At 45.4% G+C, this 15,930-nt stretch overlaps 1 protein-coding gene across 2 annotated transcripts; it reads right to left on the bottom strand.

The window, feature by feature from the left end:
* Positions 1-1,783: 1,783 nt before the first annotated feature.
* Positions 1,784-11,376, bottom strand: GMNN (geminin DNA replication inhibitor). 2 transcript variants are annotated; one of them, XM_059179492.1, is made up of 7 exons: positions 11,243-11,376; positions 8,945-9,002; positions 5,494-5,571; positions 4,727-4,874; positions 4,067-4,149; positions 3,703-3,813; positions 1,784-2,196 (listed from the first exon to the last, which is right to left on the bottom strand). In XM_059179492.1, exons 2-7 carry the CDS (start codon positions 8,993-8,995, stop codon positions 2,035-2,037), a joined length of 633 nt encoding a protein of 210 aa, XP_059035475.1. In that variant the 5' UTR covers positions 8,996-9,002; positions 11,243-11,376; the 3' UTR covers positions 1,784-2,034. The 2 variants fall into 2 exon arrangements, with proteins under 2 accessions (XP_059035475.1, XP_059035474.1); XM_059179491.1 differs by lacking the exon at positions 11,243-11,376 and adding an exon at positions 10,350-11,004.
* Positions 11,377-15,930: the final 4,554 nt, after the last annotated feature.

The raw sequence follows: 15,930 nt of genomic DNA, 5'->3' as shown, positions 1-15,930 counted from the left end.
TCTACTTACTGAGTTTAAGAGTTCTTTATAGATACAAAGGTTTTGTTGGGGTTTTCACAAATATTTTCTCTCAGTCTATGGTTTGTCTTTTCATTCTCTTTAGTCTTTCAAAGAGAAGTTTTTGATTTTTACCAAGTCCAATTTACTATATAATTTGTACTTTTTGTGTCTTTTGAGAAATCTTTGCCAAATCCAAAGTCACTTTAACTTTCCCCTTTATTTCCTTCTAGATTAATAGTGGTAGCTTTTACAGTAAATTGTGCCGTCACTTCCCTTTCCCTCTTTGCTCCCCACCAAATCCTGGCAATCCAACTTTGGCATTTTCTAGAAATACTATTTGCCAAGTAACCCTCTTCTGCTAAGCTCTCATCATTCTAATAGCCTCTCAGCTGACTGCCTTCTATCCTTAACCCGTAATATTCTTTGGATTATTTTTTACTGTAGTAGAAAACACCTAACATTAAATATACCGTCTTAACGGGATCTTGGGCTAGTGGCCCGTACCTAAAACACAGAGCTGCACTAATACCATGAGCCTCTTCTTCAACGTACATGGAAGTTCAGTTCCTCGTTCACACTAGCCACATTTCGACTGCTCAACAGCCACGTGTGGCTCACTGGCCATCACGCTAGGGAGCAAAGGTATTTCTAACACCTCTTTTTTTTTTATTAAAGATTTTTTTTTTTTTTTTTTTACAGAGATCACAAGTAGGCAGAGAGGCAGGCAGAGAGAGAGAGGAGGAAGCAGGCTCCCTGGTGAGCAGAGAGCCCGATGCAGGACTCGATCCCAGGACCCTGAGATCATGACCTGAGCCGAAGGCAGCGGCTTAACCCACTGAGCCACCCAGGAGCCCTAACACCTGTTTTTTGGACAATGTTGCTGTACACGAATAATTGCTTTCATTTTTAAAGCATTTAGTTCAGGCACCGTAGTTATGTTTTAACCCTCAAATAACACTGAGGTAGACTAAATATGAGGTAAGAACATCCAAGTTCTATCAGGGTAAGTACCTTACCTAAAGGAATCCTTTAAAGCTTGACAAAGCTCTTTACTGCCAATCTATGCAAAACACATTTGAGTGCTTCTCACAGAACATATTCCATCCCAATGCGATGTACTTAGTAAACAATTTCCTTTGTCCTTTTCATTTGAAACAGTACATATGGGAAATCCCTAATTAAGGCATCCTCTTGCTTCTTTCTCAGTATACATGCTCTATGCCCTACCGTATGTGATGAAACGTGAACAAAAAGCTTCACCTCCCGTCCACATCCACAGCACATCCCTGCATCCAAGTGGACGTTCGCCTGCCCCCACTTCTCTAAACGACAATCCCCACCCCCCATTACTGTCAACTTCCAAGAAGAGTCTGATTATTCCAGCCAATTGGTCCTGTTCCTGGCTACTTGGATCCACGCGGGGAGCTTCTGATCCTAGATTCTCCCACTCCACGATTAGAAGTGCGCGTTAAGAGCATCTGGAACTTAACAGTCCCTACAATGAGCCTGACGTACAACCAGACTTGGGAGTAAAAACTTGACCATCTCAGTCTTAAGAGAGGTAAATTCGGGGGCACTTGGCTGGCTCAGTCGGTAGAGCAAGCGACTCTTGATCTTGGTGTCGTGAGTTTGAGCCCCATATTGAGTGTGGAGCCTACTTAAAAAAAAAAAAAAAAATGTTTTTCTTGTTTCCTCCAAGATAACAGAGAAAAGAAAGATAAAGACACACTTTGACACACTTTTTATAGCCTGGTTGTACTTCATTCCTCCCAGATACGCACAATGCTTAACAAGGGACTGAAGTTTATTTATCATACACACAAGTCATGTCTGACCACTGAGAAAATGCTATTTACATAAAACATCATAGATTAAAAATACATAGTATTTGTATTTTAATACAACGGGGGTCCCAGGATTCCAACAAGGAGGTCTGACTCCCCCTCTGCAGTATAGGCGTCGCTCTGCTACCAAGAACGCTAGTGGAGGTAAACTCCAGCAGTGCATCTCTCGGGAGTCAGGCACGCGAGACTTTCACACACCAGGCCTGGCATCTGTAGAGGAAGATACTGCCTCTTCGACGCACGGAACAACGTCTGGGTCTTCCACAGCCGAGTCCTCACCCGTTTCCTCTTCTGAGTCACACTCCTGACTATTTGGTGATTCGATGTTACCCAGAGGCTCCTCCTGCAGTCGCTTTTGAAAGAATAAACCAACAATTTACTGTAAACACCGTAAAGTCCGAGTCCGCTAGCAGTGTGCTGGCAGCACTGGCCCTCACTGTCCTGACGAGGTGCTTCTCATAATAGCTCTCCGGTAAATTCACTGACAGTCAGTCAAGCGTTCTGTTCAAGTACCCCCCATGCTAGACCCCATTTCAGCAAAGTCACAGCACTAAGGGTGTGCTCGTTTTAAAGCACAACGTGCCTTGCAGACCAGGGCCTCGCAAGCTACCCAGAGCGAAGGCCCAGGCTCTCTGACTTCCAGTCTGCGGGGACCAACATTCACATGGCGGTTAGGAGAGCTGTCACGGCACTTCCAAATGAAAACCTTAAACAGAATTCTGTCCTGGCTTAAAACGTAAGCGATTCAGTACTAGAAAAGCTTTTATTTGAAAACTTTCTTCCTATCAGCAAGATGACTTTTTGCGAACATGAGTAAGTTTAAGACCTACTGTTTAGTCCAAGACTGTAAAGTAATAGTCATCAGTCTAATTCTTTGTTTTTCTTTAAAGATTTATTTATGAGAGAGGGAGAGAGAGGACGGGATGGAGTGTGCAGGGAGGAGGGGCAGAGGGAGGAGGAGGGAGAAAAACCCCGGCCGATTCCGTGCTAAGTGTGGAGCCCAACGCAGGGCTTGCTCTCAAGACCCTCATATCATGACCTGAGCTGAAACCAAGAGCTGGGACACTCAACCCACTGAGCCAACCCAATGAGCCACACTCAACCCACTGAAACCCCTACCCCTGCAGGCTTATTCTTATAAACACATTAGCTTCTTCCAAATTAAAAAGTCAGGTGTGGGGGGGCGCCCGGGTAGCTCAGTGGGTCAAGCCTCTGCCTTCCGCTCAGGTTCTGATCTCAGGGTCCTGGGATTGAGTCCTGCATCGAGCTCTCTGCTCAGCAGGGGGCCTGCTCCCATCCACCCCGCCCACTCTGCTGCTCTGCCTACTTGTGGTCTCTCTGTCAAATAAATAAAATCTTTAAAAAAAAAAAAAAAGGTAGGACCACCAACCTTACGTAGTACACCAATTAATAACCGCTTTATAAGTGACAGTAATGTCACAGTGGCATTCACATTAAATAAAAACCTGTCTAAAAACTTGTCAATTGTGAAAGAGAAAAATTTTCCATATATAAGTAAATCCCTTTTCATATTTGTGCAAGTAAAGTGCTGTCCTTTTGCGACACGATTATAATGCTATCCAACAGTCACGGGCCCTTCTTATGCGCAGGGACTTCTCTCCACTTTCCTTGGTGTAACTCCTTAGTCTCCCCACCAGCCCACGAGGCGCACAGCCCTCCGCCCTCTCACAGGTGAGCAGGAAGACGAAGCCCGGACTCGGCCTGACTCAGCAGAGGTCACGGTGCTGGACCGGGAGCTAAGCCTCAGACGCAGGAAGTCTGACTGACTACACGGACTGCACCGCTGCCCCAAGTGATGAAACAGAGGCCCGCGCGTCGGGGAGCGCGAAGTGCCCACCTCTATCACCTCCGCCATGTACTGCACGTGCTGGGCCACCTCGGCCAGCTCCTCGTTCTCCCTCCTCAGGCGGGCGATTTCACTGTCCTTCCGTTCAATTTCTTTATGAAGCTGCACGACAGAAACCAAGTTCAGTGTCCCCCACGTCTGCTAAGCTACGCACCAGATTGATGCGCCTCCAAGGCCCCGAGAGGCACGCTGACACCAAGTTCCGAACAACGGCGCCCGGTTCCGGTCAGCCCGACCCGGGCCGCCAGCCGCGCTCGTCCACAGCCCGCCAGCAAACACGCGAGCAGGACAGGAACCGCGCAGGACAGTAATCGCGGAGCGTCACAAACCGCCGCAGCCGGCGCTCCGCACTTACCGTCTCATTCTCCTTCAGCGCTTCATAGAGCGCCTTCCGCCGTTTTTCTGCCACTTCTTTCCAATATTGAGAGGACGGATTTTCTAGAATAAATTAACGTTTTTAGGTAAACCTTGAAAACAATTACTATTATATGCTGCTGTAAAAACCCAGTAATTTTTCTACTAAAAAATATTCCCACAATGCTCACAGAACGTCGCAGCTTCCTCTGCGGCCTCCCCTGCCATCCCGATTCGACCCCGTGCGCGGCCGCGCCCAGCTCAGCCGCCGCGCAAATCCCTTTCTCCAAGTCCCTCTCTAGATACTTCTCTTCGGAAAAGACGATTTCCAAGTCTTGTGACACTTAAAGGCGATGTAACACCAGGGCTGTCGTATTAATCACGACCCTTTTCTTTCATATCTCATCCATATTTGGATCTTACAGATAGGTAAAGCCTGTCCAGATTCACAGTATACTTAAAACCGTAAGAAATTTTAAATTATCAAACATTTGAGTAAAGTATTTAATAGTGTCTCCAGATTAAGAGGCTGTGGGCAGAGTTCAGAACAGTATAATAAATGATTATTTTATTTAATGTTTAAATACTAAATTAACGTTAACAATTTATTAAGTGATTATAACTAAGAAATTTAAGATAAAAGTGGCATATTTTTTCATACCTGCAATCATAAGATCATATGCTTCTTGAGTAACTTCACTAAAATTTATATTTTCACTGTGTTCTGGGACAGTAACAACTCCAGAGCTGGTAGCCTTGGATGTTAACTGGTCGTTCCAGTGTTTCATTTTGGACAAGCCTTTAAGCAACTATAATGAAAATACATACATCAATCTCATTTATTTTGATCTAACGAACAAGACAGCAGGGTGGTTTTGTCATGTATGTATTAAAAATAGAACAGTCATATGTCTCTGGCATTTTTGGATCTTTTAAAAAAAAATCACACAAATTGAAAATTCTACCAAAATTGTAGTTATTTTTTAGGAATTTTGTTTGTAGCAACTATCTTAGGTCTAAAGCTTATCTGAAATTATTTTTATTGTTTAAATAACTGAGTACCACAGAAAGGCAGAATTTTCAAACCTGCGAAAGTCCAGACACCCTCGACTGTGATTTGCTCCTTTACAGACGGGGTAACTGAAGGAATCTACCATTTTATTCCCCAAACATCAAACATTGCTCCCGTAGGCTCATCCGCAACCCCGCACCTCATCCCAGTGCTACTGCAGGTCTTCCTACCGAGTCTCAACTTCCTAAACTGAACCACCAAATCAAAAACCGTTTCTGTGAGGAACACACAATGGTTATTCTTGAACTATTTCCAAGTTTCAATGATTCAGGCGTCTCCAATCAAGGAAATCTTGGAAGAATCTTTAATGTAAAGTCAGTATCATCTGCACCCCACTCTAGCCCAGTAATACATACCTCATTTTCTCTTCCAACAAGGGACCCAGCTGCAGAAGGCTGAATCATCTTCAGCGTTCTTCTGGGCACAGGACTATTCTACAAGTAAATAGAATTTATTATCTGGTTACTGAGTTGCCAAATGGGTTATTACTCTCTCATTCCTACTATAATTTAGGAGACAGAAAACACTAAGAATACTAGTGTTTGGTCTGCCATGTAATATTATATATGAGCAATATATTGTTTTTTTTAACTAGCGAACTTGTTAGTTCCCTAATATAATAAAGGTTAAAGAAATCCCAATGGGTCACATTACCTAAACCTGACACAAGTAGCTTTTCTCCTTACATTACAATCAATCCATGCTGTATTATAGTCATCTTGTCAACTAACTGTAGCTAGTTAAAAAATGTAACAAAATTTCTAAGCTCTAATACTTCAGACCATATGTGATGAAACCAAAGTCCAACAGGAATATCCGCATTCCCACTTAAAAAGGTCTGCCACAAGAAACAGAAACTTACTAGACATCATAACATCTATATGGTAGAAACCCACAAAAAAGGGGTAAACTGGGGGAAAAGGTTATTTACACAAAATATTTCTTTCCCTACTCAAAAAGATGCACCTCAGACTTCCTTTAAATAGTGACTATCCCCTAACACACATATATGTAGTCACCAAAGGAGTACAATTTTCAAGAACACACCTTACACAGAAGCAAATGCACATCCAAGAGGACCACACACCCCCATCTTCACCTGACTGCAGAAGACGTTTCGTTTCAAGCCCATTCCTACCCAGACAGCCACAAAGTCAGGGCCAGGGGCACACCAGAATACTGTGAATTTGCCCACACTGCTGTTCTGGAAAAACCACAGCCTTCCTTTCCTGATCTGAAAGCGCTCTCTCTTTTTGCAAAAAATCATTAGTTATCCTGCCGCCACGGGACGGCAAACAATGGTGAACACTCAAACAAGAGCAGCAAGAACATGACACCGAAGCAGCGTGAGAAAGTTATGGCTTCCAGCTGCACTTCCCAGCACTAGAGCTCACCTTTCCCACGGGACAGTTTCTGCTGCCGGTTATGATCTCACTACTGACCTGAAGAACTGACGCCAACTACTCCGAGAACAAACATTACAACAACATTAAAGATGTAATTTAGATTACAGATCAGTCAACAGCTTCCAGACAAACAGAAGAAAAACCAAACTCTGGACCCTCAAGAATAGGAGGTGTTAATCCATTTAAATGCTTGCTGCTAAATAATGGCCACAGAAGCCAGATAAATCACTGCCACACACACAGAAATGACCATTTTCAAGATTAACTTTTATGCATGTAAGCTTGAAGCACCCAGCCCCCACGACAGAATATGGCTATTCTCATTTTCTTTATATAGATCATGCACTGGAAAAACAGACTCCTTAGAGCCAAGATGTTCAGGTTCTTTTTTTAAAAAAGATTTTAGTTATTTATTTGACAGACAGAGATCACAAGTAGGCAGAGAGCCAGGCAGAGAGAGGAGGAAGCAGGCTCCCTACTGAGCAGAGAGCCCGATGTAGGGCTCCATCCCAGGACCCTGAGATCATGACCTGAGCCGAAGGCAGAGGCTTTAACCCACTGAGCCACCCAGGCGCCCCAAGACGTTCAGGTTCTTAGATACTAATGCGTCTTAATCTTTTTAGAAAACCACAGAGGATTCCAGGAAAACCTCTCTCTCTCTCTCCCCAAAAGAAAAAAGAAAAACAAAAAACAAAAAACAATACAAGAGCAGTACTCACACAGAATTTTGCATAATTGGTAAGAAATCCATAAACTCCTATAATTCACTCTTACAGATCTGGTTTTAGTCCCATTTCCTCCTTTTACAGAGACATAAGCTGAAGCTAGGATGCTCAATAATTCACCCAACATCACAGTTTTGGAGGTTAAATCAAGAACCACACAGAACCCAGTCCTTTTATATCCAAGATAGCTGTACTCTAGCTAAATAAACATTAGATTTTTCTTTAGATATAAGGATCTGCTGAAATGATATAAACTGTCTGGGATCTGTCTCAAATTAATTAGGCAACTTAAGGAGGAGTGAATGACAATGAAGATGAAACAAGATTAGCCATATACTTTTAACTGTTGAAAATTGGGAAGTTGAGATTATTATGCTATTTACTATTTTTGAATATTTGAAAATTTTTCTAACAAAATATCTAAGCACACACACAAAGATCAGTGGGAAGATATTAGCATCCTAAATGGAAAGGGACGGACTCAAATTACCAATGCAGAGTGTTATTTAAAAAAAACAATGTAAGGACACAAAGGCAAGGTAAGCCTATCAGAAAGCATCTGCTATCACTTATCACTTTTATTTACTCTATTTAAATCTGCAAAATGATAGTTTTCCTGAAGATGTGGTCTCTCTCATTCCCTCACTCTCTAAATTGTGTGGCAGAACCTCATTAAGTTGTAAACTCACTTAGAACTTGAAGAGCAAGGGACACCTGGGTGGCTCAGTTGGTTCAGCAGCTGCCTTGGGCTCAGGTCATGATCCCAGAGTCCTGGGATCGAGTCCCACATGGGGCTCCTTGCTCGGCAGGGAGCCTGCTTCTCCCTCTGCCTCTGTCTGCCACTCTGTCTGCCTGTGCTCGCTCTCTCTCCCTCTCTCTCTGATAAATAAATAAAATCTTAAAAAAAAAAAAAAGAACTTGAAGAGCAAAATCAGTCAAAGTTACAAATTCAAAATTAAACTCTGTTCTTATTATTATACAAATAAAGATTTCCAGTGATGGCATCATAATGGGATTCAAGAAGCAGAGCAAACAAGCGGGTTCGATGGGAGTAAGTATGATGTTCTCTGGTCACACGTTCATTATGACGTAGAATGTGTCTCTGTGGAAAAAGACACCAATTCTCAAGACACAGAGGATTTTAATAGAGTCATTTTATGAAATGAAGGAGTGGAAAGAAAGCAACCACAATCTTATTTACAGAGAATCCTAAGGAATCTCTAAAAAAAACTACCAGATCTAATAAGTTCAGCAAGTTATAGGATTTAAGATCAAACTCAAAATGCAAAAATCAACTGTTTTCCATATACTAGCAATGAACACACAGAAAATTTAATTTATGAAACAACTCTATCTACAGTAGCATGAAAAATAAAATACTTAAGAAAAATTTAAACAAAAGTATAAAACTCAATACTCTGAAAACTACCAAAACATTGTTGAAAGAAATTAAAGACCTAAACAAATGGAAAGAGATCGCATGTAATGGGATCACAAAACTCACTGTTCAATCACAATTAATTTTTTTAAAGTTTTCTAATGTTACCTGTCCTCCGGCCCAAAAGTTCGGCACTTCAAAGTTTATAGAAACGATGGCCAGATTAAATTTAGTTAAATTACATCAAAGTGCTTCTAAACCACATGCTCTAAGAAATGATGGTTATTCTGTCACATACCTTTACATTCTCTCTGCTTCCCTCTTGTTTCTGCTTCATACTCGGATTCATTATGCACCTGGTAAAATACAAAAAAACTAGTAATTTATATCATAAACAGAAAGTGGTTTGCACCTGAAGGTGGAGTTTAGATTCTTCTGATGTTGAAAGTATTTACAACCACAGAAATCATTACTACTGTACAGTAGAACTACCATCTTCTCTCACTGTACCCACACTCAGTCCTACCAATGACTACAGTTGACTAAAGTCAGTAACTCTTACTATCCATACTCAACACCCCCCCCCCCCACGGTAATTCTGGTTGGAAACACCTTGTAGCAACAGGAAAATTCAGTATTCTAAACATTGTTACTTACAAAACATGGTGGGGTCCTGGGTTAAATAGAGGGTTCAAAAAAAAACCTGAGGATCGGCGCCTGGGTGGCTCAGTGGGTTAAACCACTGCCTTCGGCTCGGGTCATGATCTTGGGGTCCTGGGATCGAGCCCCGCATGGGCAGCCTGCTTCCCTCTCTCTCTGCCTGCCTCTCTGCCTACTTGTGATCTCTGTCAAATAAATAAATAAAATCTTAAAAAAAAAAAAAAAAAACAAACCTGAGGAATGGTCACCAGGTACATGGGCATATTAAAGTCTGTCCTAAAGAATAACATTCTAGGGGCACCTATGGGACTGTCGGTTCAGCGTCTGCCTTTGGCTTAGGGTATGATCTCAGGGTTCTAGGATCCAGCCCCAGGATGGGCTCCTGCTCAGCAGGGGGTCTACCTCCCCCCCCCCACCTACCTGCTGCTTCCCCTGTTTGCCCCCTCTCTCAAATGAATGAAATTTTTTTTTAAAAGAATAGCATCCTAACTTTGTTGTATATATTTTTTAAGATTTTATTTATTTATTTGACAGATATCACAGGCGGGCAGAAAGTCAGGCAGAGACAAAGAGAGGGGGAAGCAGGCTCCCTGTTGAGCAGAGAGCCCAAGGCAGGTCTTTGGTCTTTATCCCAGGACCCTGAGACCAGGACCTAAGCCGAAGGCAGAGGCTTTAACCCACTGAGCCACCCAGGCGCCCCTAATGCTGCCATTTCAAAGGCAGTTTTAAGCTATAATAAAATTGGCTGATAACCAGCAATACGTTAGTAGTGATTTCATATCCGATCTAATGAGATTATGTATTCACATTGGTAGGGAATGTTTAACCATCACTGTGAACCGAGGGCGGGAAGCAAGGCCGAGCGAGCAGAAGATAAAGGAATTATGCAATGTGGTTAACCAGACCGCAGGGCCGGACTCGCGGCAAACCCAAACTCGGAACCGCCCGCACAGGTCTGCGCCTGCCCAAACCCACCTCCCTGCGGGCTGTAGATTACACCTGTACTGGGTGCAGCGACTTCCGAACTCGGGACCATGACTCACCTCCTGTTCATGCCTCTACACGGCACCTCAGCACAGGCACAGCCGAGAAAGCTTTAGTTAACCCAAAACACCCCAACTGTCGGATGCACCCTATTTCCCCTTCCGTCTCATGGTAAGCAAAGGCTGGCCGGGACCCACTGAACAGAGCAATGTTTTCTCAAACTGCGGGTCGCAGCCCGGGATCCCCAAATCGTTGACTTGGGTCACGAACAGTATTTGGAAAAAGGGGACTGACGAGATGAGGAAACTCCGAGCGCAGAGCACGCGAGGCGCCAGGGCTGCTTCGTGAAACTTCCCCCGTCGCCCGGCTGCGCCCCGAACGGCGATGTACAGCGGGTTCCGCGAGCGTCGCGGCCCAAACCGGTGCGCCCCGACCAAGGGTGGTCTTCCGTAAGTTCGTCGTACTCGGGTCGGCGGCCCTGCAGCTTCCCTCTCCGCACAGGGTCGGGTCCCCAGGGAACGCAGACGAACGGGAGACACCAGGGTCACCAGCCCCGGGTCGTCTTCAACGGGCGACGCGGGACCCAGCGACCTTCCCCCCGGGGCCCAGGCTACGGACCCCTCGGACCCCGGCCAGCTGGAGGCCCGGAGGGTGGAGGCCCCCCCTCACCGGGACAGCCGCGCACAGCCAGCCCCCCGAGGCCGCGGGCCGGGGCTCCCTCCCCAGGCCGGGGGTCGGCCGGGGGTCCGCCGGCTCCCGCCGCCGCGCACGAGTCCGGGACGCGCCCGCCAGCCAATCGGGAGCGCGGACGGGAGAGCGCGCCAAAACCGACCCAGCCAATGGGGCAACCCCTCGGCCGCGGGGCCCTGCCTCGCCCGCGCTCCCCGCAACGTCCACCCCAACCCCGGCCGCGGCCCGGCAGCCGTCCCGAGAGCGGCCCCCGCGGACCCACCTCCCTCACGCTTATCGGACGGGAGCGCTCAGTCCTCGCAGCCGACGCAGGTCGTTGCGGCGGGACAACCTCGCTCACGGTCCGCGGCTGCTGGAAAAGCTTGCGGACGGCGCTCGCGGGGCGCGACGGCCACGTGACCCGGGGGACGCCCAACGGGTCCCGCCAATCGCCTCCCGCCCCGCCCCCTTCGGCCCCGCCTCTTTCCGCGCCTGCGCGGTGGGTGCTGCGCGGAGTTGGGCGGGGACGTCCGGGCGTGACTGCCTGAGGGGAGGCCGCCGCGCTCCGGCCTTTCGTCGGAATTCTCTCCTCCGCGCGGCGCTCTCTCCGGTTCTCGCCCTTTGCGAGGGCAGCGGGCGGGGCAAGCTCTCCCGGAAGGCGCCAAGTCGGGGAGAACAAACTGTTGTGTGAAAAGCCCCCGACGTACTGTGGCAGAGCGGTGGTTGGGCGGACCCGCGACTGTGCCCCGGGCCCCGAGCGCGCTGCGGTTCGGGGGAGCCCCGCGGGCCTGCCCTGGCCCTCGGTCCGACCCGCCGCCGCGCCCCGAGCGCCGGGCAAGCACCCGGGACCGGGCTGGCGCCGGGAACACAGCACTCACCGCAGTTTTAAGGAGCGGGGTCCCCTGCCGACACCCCTAGCTTTGCTTTCTCTGGACTCTGCAAAATGCTCAGCTCCCTGCGGACAGGGCGTGTGGAGCCGCCGGAGTCTGGTCCTTGGTGTCCACGGGCCGTGACGCGAGCCTGTCTTCCCGCTCCTTAGCCTCCCGAGCTGTCTCCCCTGGGCGCCCATCTGCCCACCTGCGGTCTCTCCCCGGTTTCTCTCCCCGCGACCTCACAACGTGCAGAGCGCAGCCCCGTGGTCCTGGCTTTGTGTGGGCGAAACTCGTAAAATCTAAATCCATAAACAACCCGATGACCGGGAAACTACCGGTAGACCGGATTTCCAAGGTGGGAATTCTGATGACCCGTGGCAAGTACAAGCACGGTGTCCTTTGGCTCTGGGACACCAGCCTATCAACACAGTCCCTCCGACCTCCAGTTTCTTCATTCAGCCCCGGGGTACAAAGGGATCTTTGAAAAGATCCAAAATGGGTTAAGTATATAAAAGTCCTATTCAGGCAGCCCGCACTAGGTAGGGTTTAAGACAAAAGTTCATAATGTTGTTTCTTAACTAAAAAGCTGGGAAAGACCAATCTCTTCCGTGTGGAAATGGTGAGCAAACCAACGAGGTAGGATCATGAGGTCACGGAGTTAAAAACTAAGGAGCAATAGGGGAATTGGTGATTTTCTTAGAAGTATCATAATCCCCACTTACCCACATGTTACCTATAGTTGTTAATAATATTGCTCAGTTTTGGAACAGCGTGGGGAAGATTTTACTTTATGTATTTCAGTATTGTTTGACTTTTTTCTCCCAATTCAACATACCAAAGGAGATGATGCCTACTTTAGGAAAAATCATGAGGCTCCCAGAATCTGAAACACCCGTTTTACCAGCTCAGGTTAGATCCTTTTTGCTTTGCCCGCTAGATGATCAGCTACTTACTGTGACTCAGATCTGCACCTGCATAGACGATCAGCTACTTACTGTGACTCAGATCTGCACCTGCACTCTCCCAGTTCGGTGGCCACTAGTGGCAGTGACTACTGAGTCCTTGAGATGGGGTTAGTGTTCATTGAAATATGCTGTAATGTAACATACACACTGGATTTCAAAGATGTAGTGAGAAAAGAAGAATGTAAGCCATTTCCATAATTGTATGGATCACATGTTGAAATGATACTTTGGGGATACTGAGTTAAATGCAAGTGTTGTTAAAATTCATTTCACTGCTTTCCTTTTACTTTTTAAAATACGGCTACCTGAAAAAAAAAATTGATAGATGTGGCTCACGTTTGTGGCTCACATTGTATTTCAGTGAGACGTGACTGTGCTAAAATACCACACTGTACATTATCCCCCGGAATAAGGCAGGTAGATGTTTTCTACTCGCTTCTTGACAAGACTGAGAGGCTAAATTACAAGCCCAAGATCTCAGACCACTAGCCATTGACAGACTGAGACTTCTGATCTTCTGACTCAAAATCCACAAAAGGAAAGAGGGAGGTTCTGAAAATATTCCTCAGTCCAGAAGCAGAAGATCCTCAAACCCTGGAACTACTGGGAATGACTCTACCATGTATGCTTTCATACTGTTTTTGAAGAACAAATTTATAGGGACAACAGTTTTGTAGGGATCTGGGAAAAAGAGACAAGTGGTTGTTGTCCCATCAGAATTTGGCTCTAGAGGGGCACCTGGGTGGCTCAGTTGGTTAAGCGGCTGCCTTCGGCTCAGGTCATGATCCCAGCGTCCCGGGATCGAGTCCCACATCGGGCTCCTTGCTCGGCAGGGAGCCTGCTTCTCCCTCTGCCTCTGCTGCCACTCTGTCTGCCTGTGCTCACTCTCTCCCCCTCTCTCTCTGATAAATAAATAAAATCTTTAAAAAAAAAAAAAAAAAAAAAAAAAAGAATTTGGCTCTAGACATCCAAATATCCTGTAGTCTTATCTGCACTCAGGAAACCAGGGGTATTGAACGAATTAAGATTATGCAGTAACAACTGGGTCATGTATAATCCTTCAGTTGACGGCAATGTTACACTGCACAAATTTAAAAAAAAATCATGGATATTTTTCTGTGATCTTTCTATGAGCCACTTCTAGCCGAGCACGGACTCCGTTGCTATGCATTATGGAGCTGTTTGTTTGTATCTTGCCTAAGAACATTTACAATCAGTTTGTGGGAAGAGAATGAGGGAAAGAAGAACAATAATGTACTGTACTAGAAAAAACAAAACCAAGTCATCTAACATGGTATAGAGAACAACGAAAAATTAAAACATTACTGAAAGGCTGTAAGTCCAACCGAGATGCATGTACCTTTTTAAAATCTATCATTTATTAAGGCTTAACTAAATTGCCACGGTTTTCAGCCAGAGTTCAGAAATTGCTATTACATGCTAATCCCTATTTTTCTGAAAGCTGCCCTCAGGGAAACACCTAACAAGTTATTACATTCTTTTTAAAAAGCTCATGTAGGATCATTTGTAGAGTGATTCAATTCCTCTACTCTGGATTACACAAATAGTTGTATTTATGTTTTAGGTTACCTGAAACAGGCACAAAGTTGGAAAAAAAAAAATGAGGGCAGAAAAGAAATTCAGATTCAAGCAGTTTATCAGAATTTGGGTTTTTATTTTTTAATTTTTCTAAATAGGCTCTATGCCCGACGTGGGACTTGATTGAACTCACAACCCAGAGATCAAGAGTCTCATCTTCGACCAACTGACCCAACCAGATACCCTAGTGTTTTTGTTTTTAAGGTAACACTTGAATAATAACATGAGATACATACTAGTTTTAATGATGATAAATCAGCTTTAAGATAAAAGGCAGTAAACAGGTGATTGTAAAGGACCAAGGAAATGAAAAAAACACACAGTAAATGCAGTCCATGATGAACATATACCTTGTAGTTAAGCCATTATATGCAATTTTCCTTCTCATTGTATTTGTATTTTATTTTTAAATTTTTTTTTAAAGCTGGTTTCTTTCTCACTTTCTCTCTTTCATTTTATTTAAGTAATCTCTACACCCAACATGGGGCTCAAACTCACGACCCTGAGATCAGGAGTCCTATGGTCCTCCAGCTGAGCCAGACAGGTGCCCCATAAAATTTTTTATTTCTTAGTAATCTCTACACCCAGTATGGGGCTCAAACTCAGGACCCCAAGATCAAACATTGCATGCTTTTCCTCCTGAGCCAGCCAGGCACCCCAGTGTCTTTGTATTTTCAAAGGATTTTTTAATTTTCACTTTTCAGAACCAATATTGATCCTGAGAAGTTCATCCTTTACAAAAGACATATCTGGGTCAGCTGGTTGTCGTTTGTGTAAAGAAACTGCCGAAATTTCCAGTGGGCTGTCAGGGTTCCCTTCTCAAAACAAATGCATTCAAAGCAGAAATTTTCTTATTGATCTCTCTTTCCTTTGATATTTATTTATATTTTATTTATTTATTTTTTTAAGATTTTATTTATTTATTTGACAGGCAGAGATCACAAGTAGGCAGAGAGGCAGGCAGAGAGAGAGGAAGAAGCAGGCTCCCTGCTGAGCAGAGAGCCTGATGTGGGGCTCGATCCCAGGACCCTGAGATCATGACCTGAGCCGAAGGCAGAGGCTTTAACACACTGAGCCACCCAGGCGCCCCATTTTATTTTATTTTTTAAACCCAGGCCATGTCTAAAAGGATTTGGGCATGGATAAAATTTTCACAAAATTCACAGAGTTAATTTTACAAAAGTTAACTTGTTGAGTCTGCTTATATGATGAGAATGACCTGCTGGCTACATAAGGTGGGGACTGGAGTGTATTAGGTATTTGCTCAAGAGAAACAAAACCAATAGGAAAAATACAGATTTGAGGAATTTGCCCACGTGATTATGTCAGCCGGCAAATCCAGAATCTGCAGGGCCAGTGTCTCCATTTGACTCTGAAGGCCTGAAGCTGCTGTAGAACCTGCGTCCCAGTTCAGCTGTGGGGCAGGAGAATTCGCGCTCATTGAGGGGAAGAGGGAATTGAGGGCATGGGGTTGGGGGGGGAGGGTCAGTCTTTCGTTTGATTGAGTGAGGCCCACTCACATTACAGAAGACTAT

This window comes from Mustela lutreola, chromosome 6 (genome assembly GCF_030435805.1).
Source record: "Mustela lutreola isolate mMusLut2 chromosome 6, mMusLut2.pri, whole genome shotgun sequence".
Classification (NCBI taxonomy): domain Eukaryota; kingdom Metazoa; phylum Chordata; class Mammalia; order Carnivora; family Mustelidae; genus Mustela; species Mustela lutreola.
Note: the sequence above shows the minus strand (reverse complement) of the source record. Positions and strands in the feature narration are given on the sequence as shown.

Bases quoted from the DNA above. Each gene is read 5' to 3' on its own strand.
- GMNN (XM_059179491.1), bottom strand. The intron at 5,572-8,944 runs GTATGTGACAGA...ATTTACTTGTAG, and splicing joins GAAGCAGAGAGAATGTAAAG to AATAGTCCTGTGCCCAGAAG. The intron at 2,197-3,702 runs GTGGGCACTTCG...TTCTTTCAAAAG, and splicing joins ACATGGCGGAGGTGATAGAG to CGACTGCAGGAGGAGCCTCT.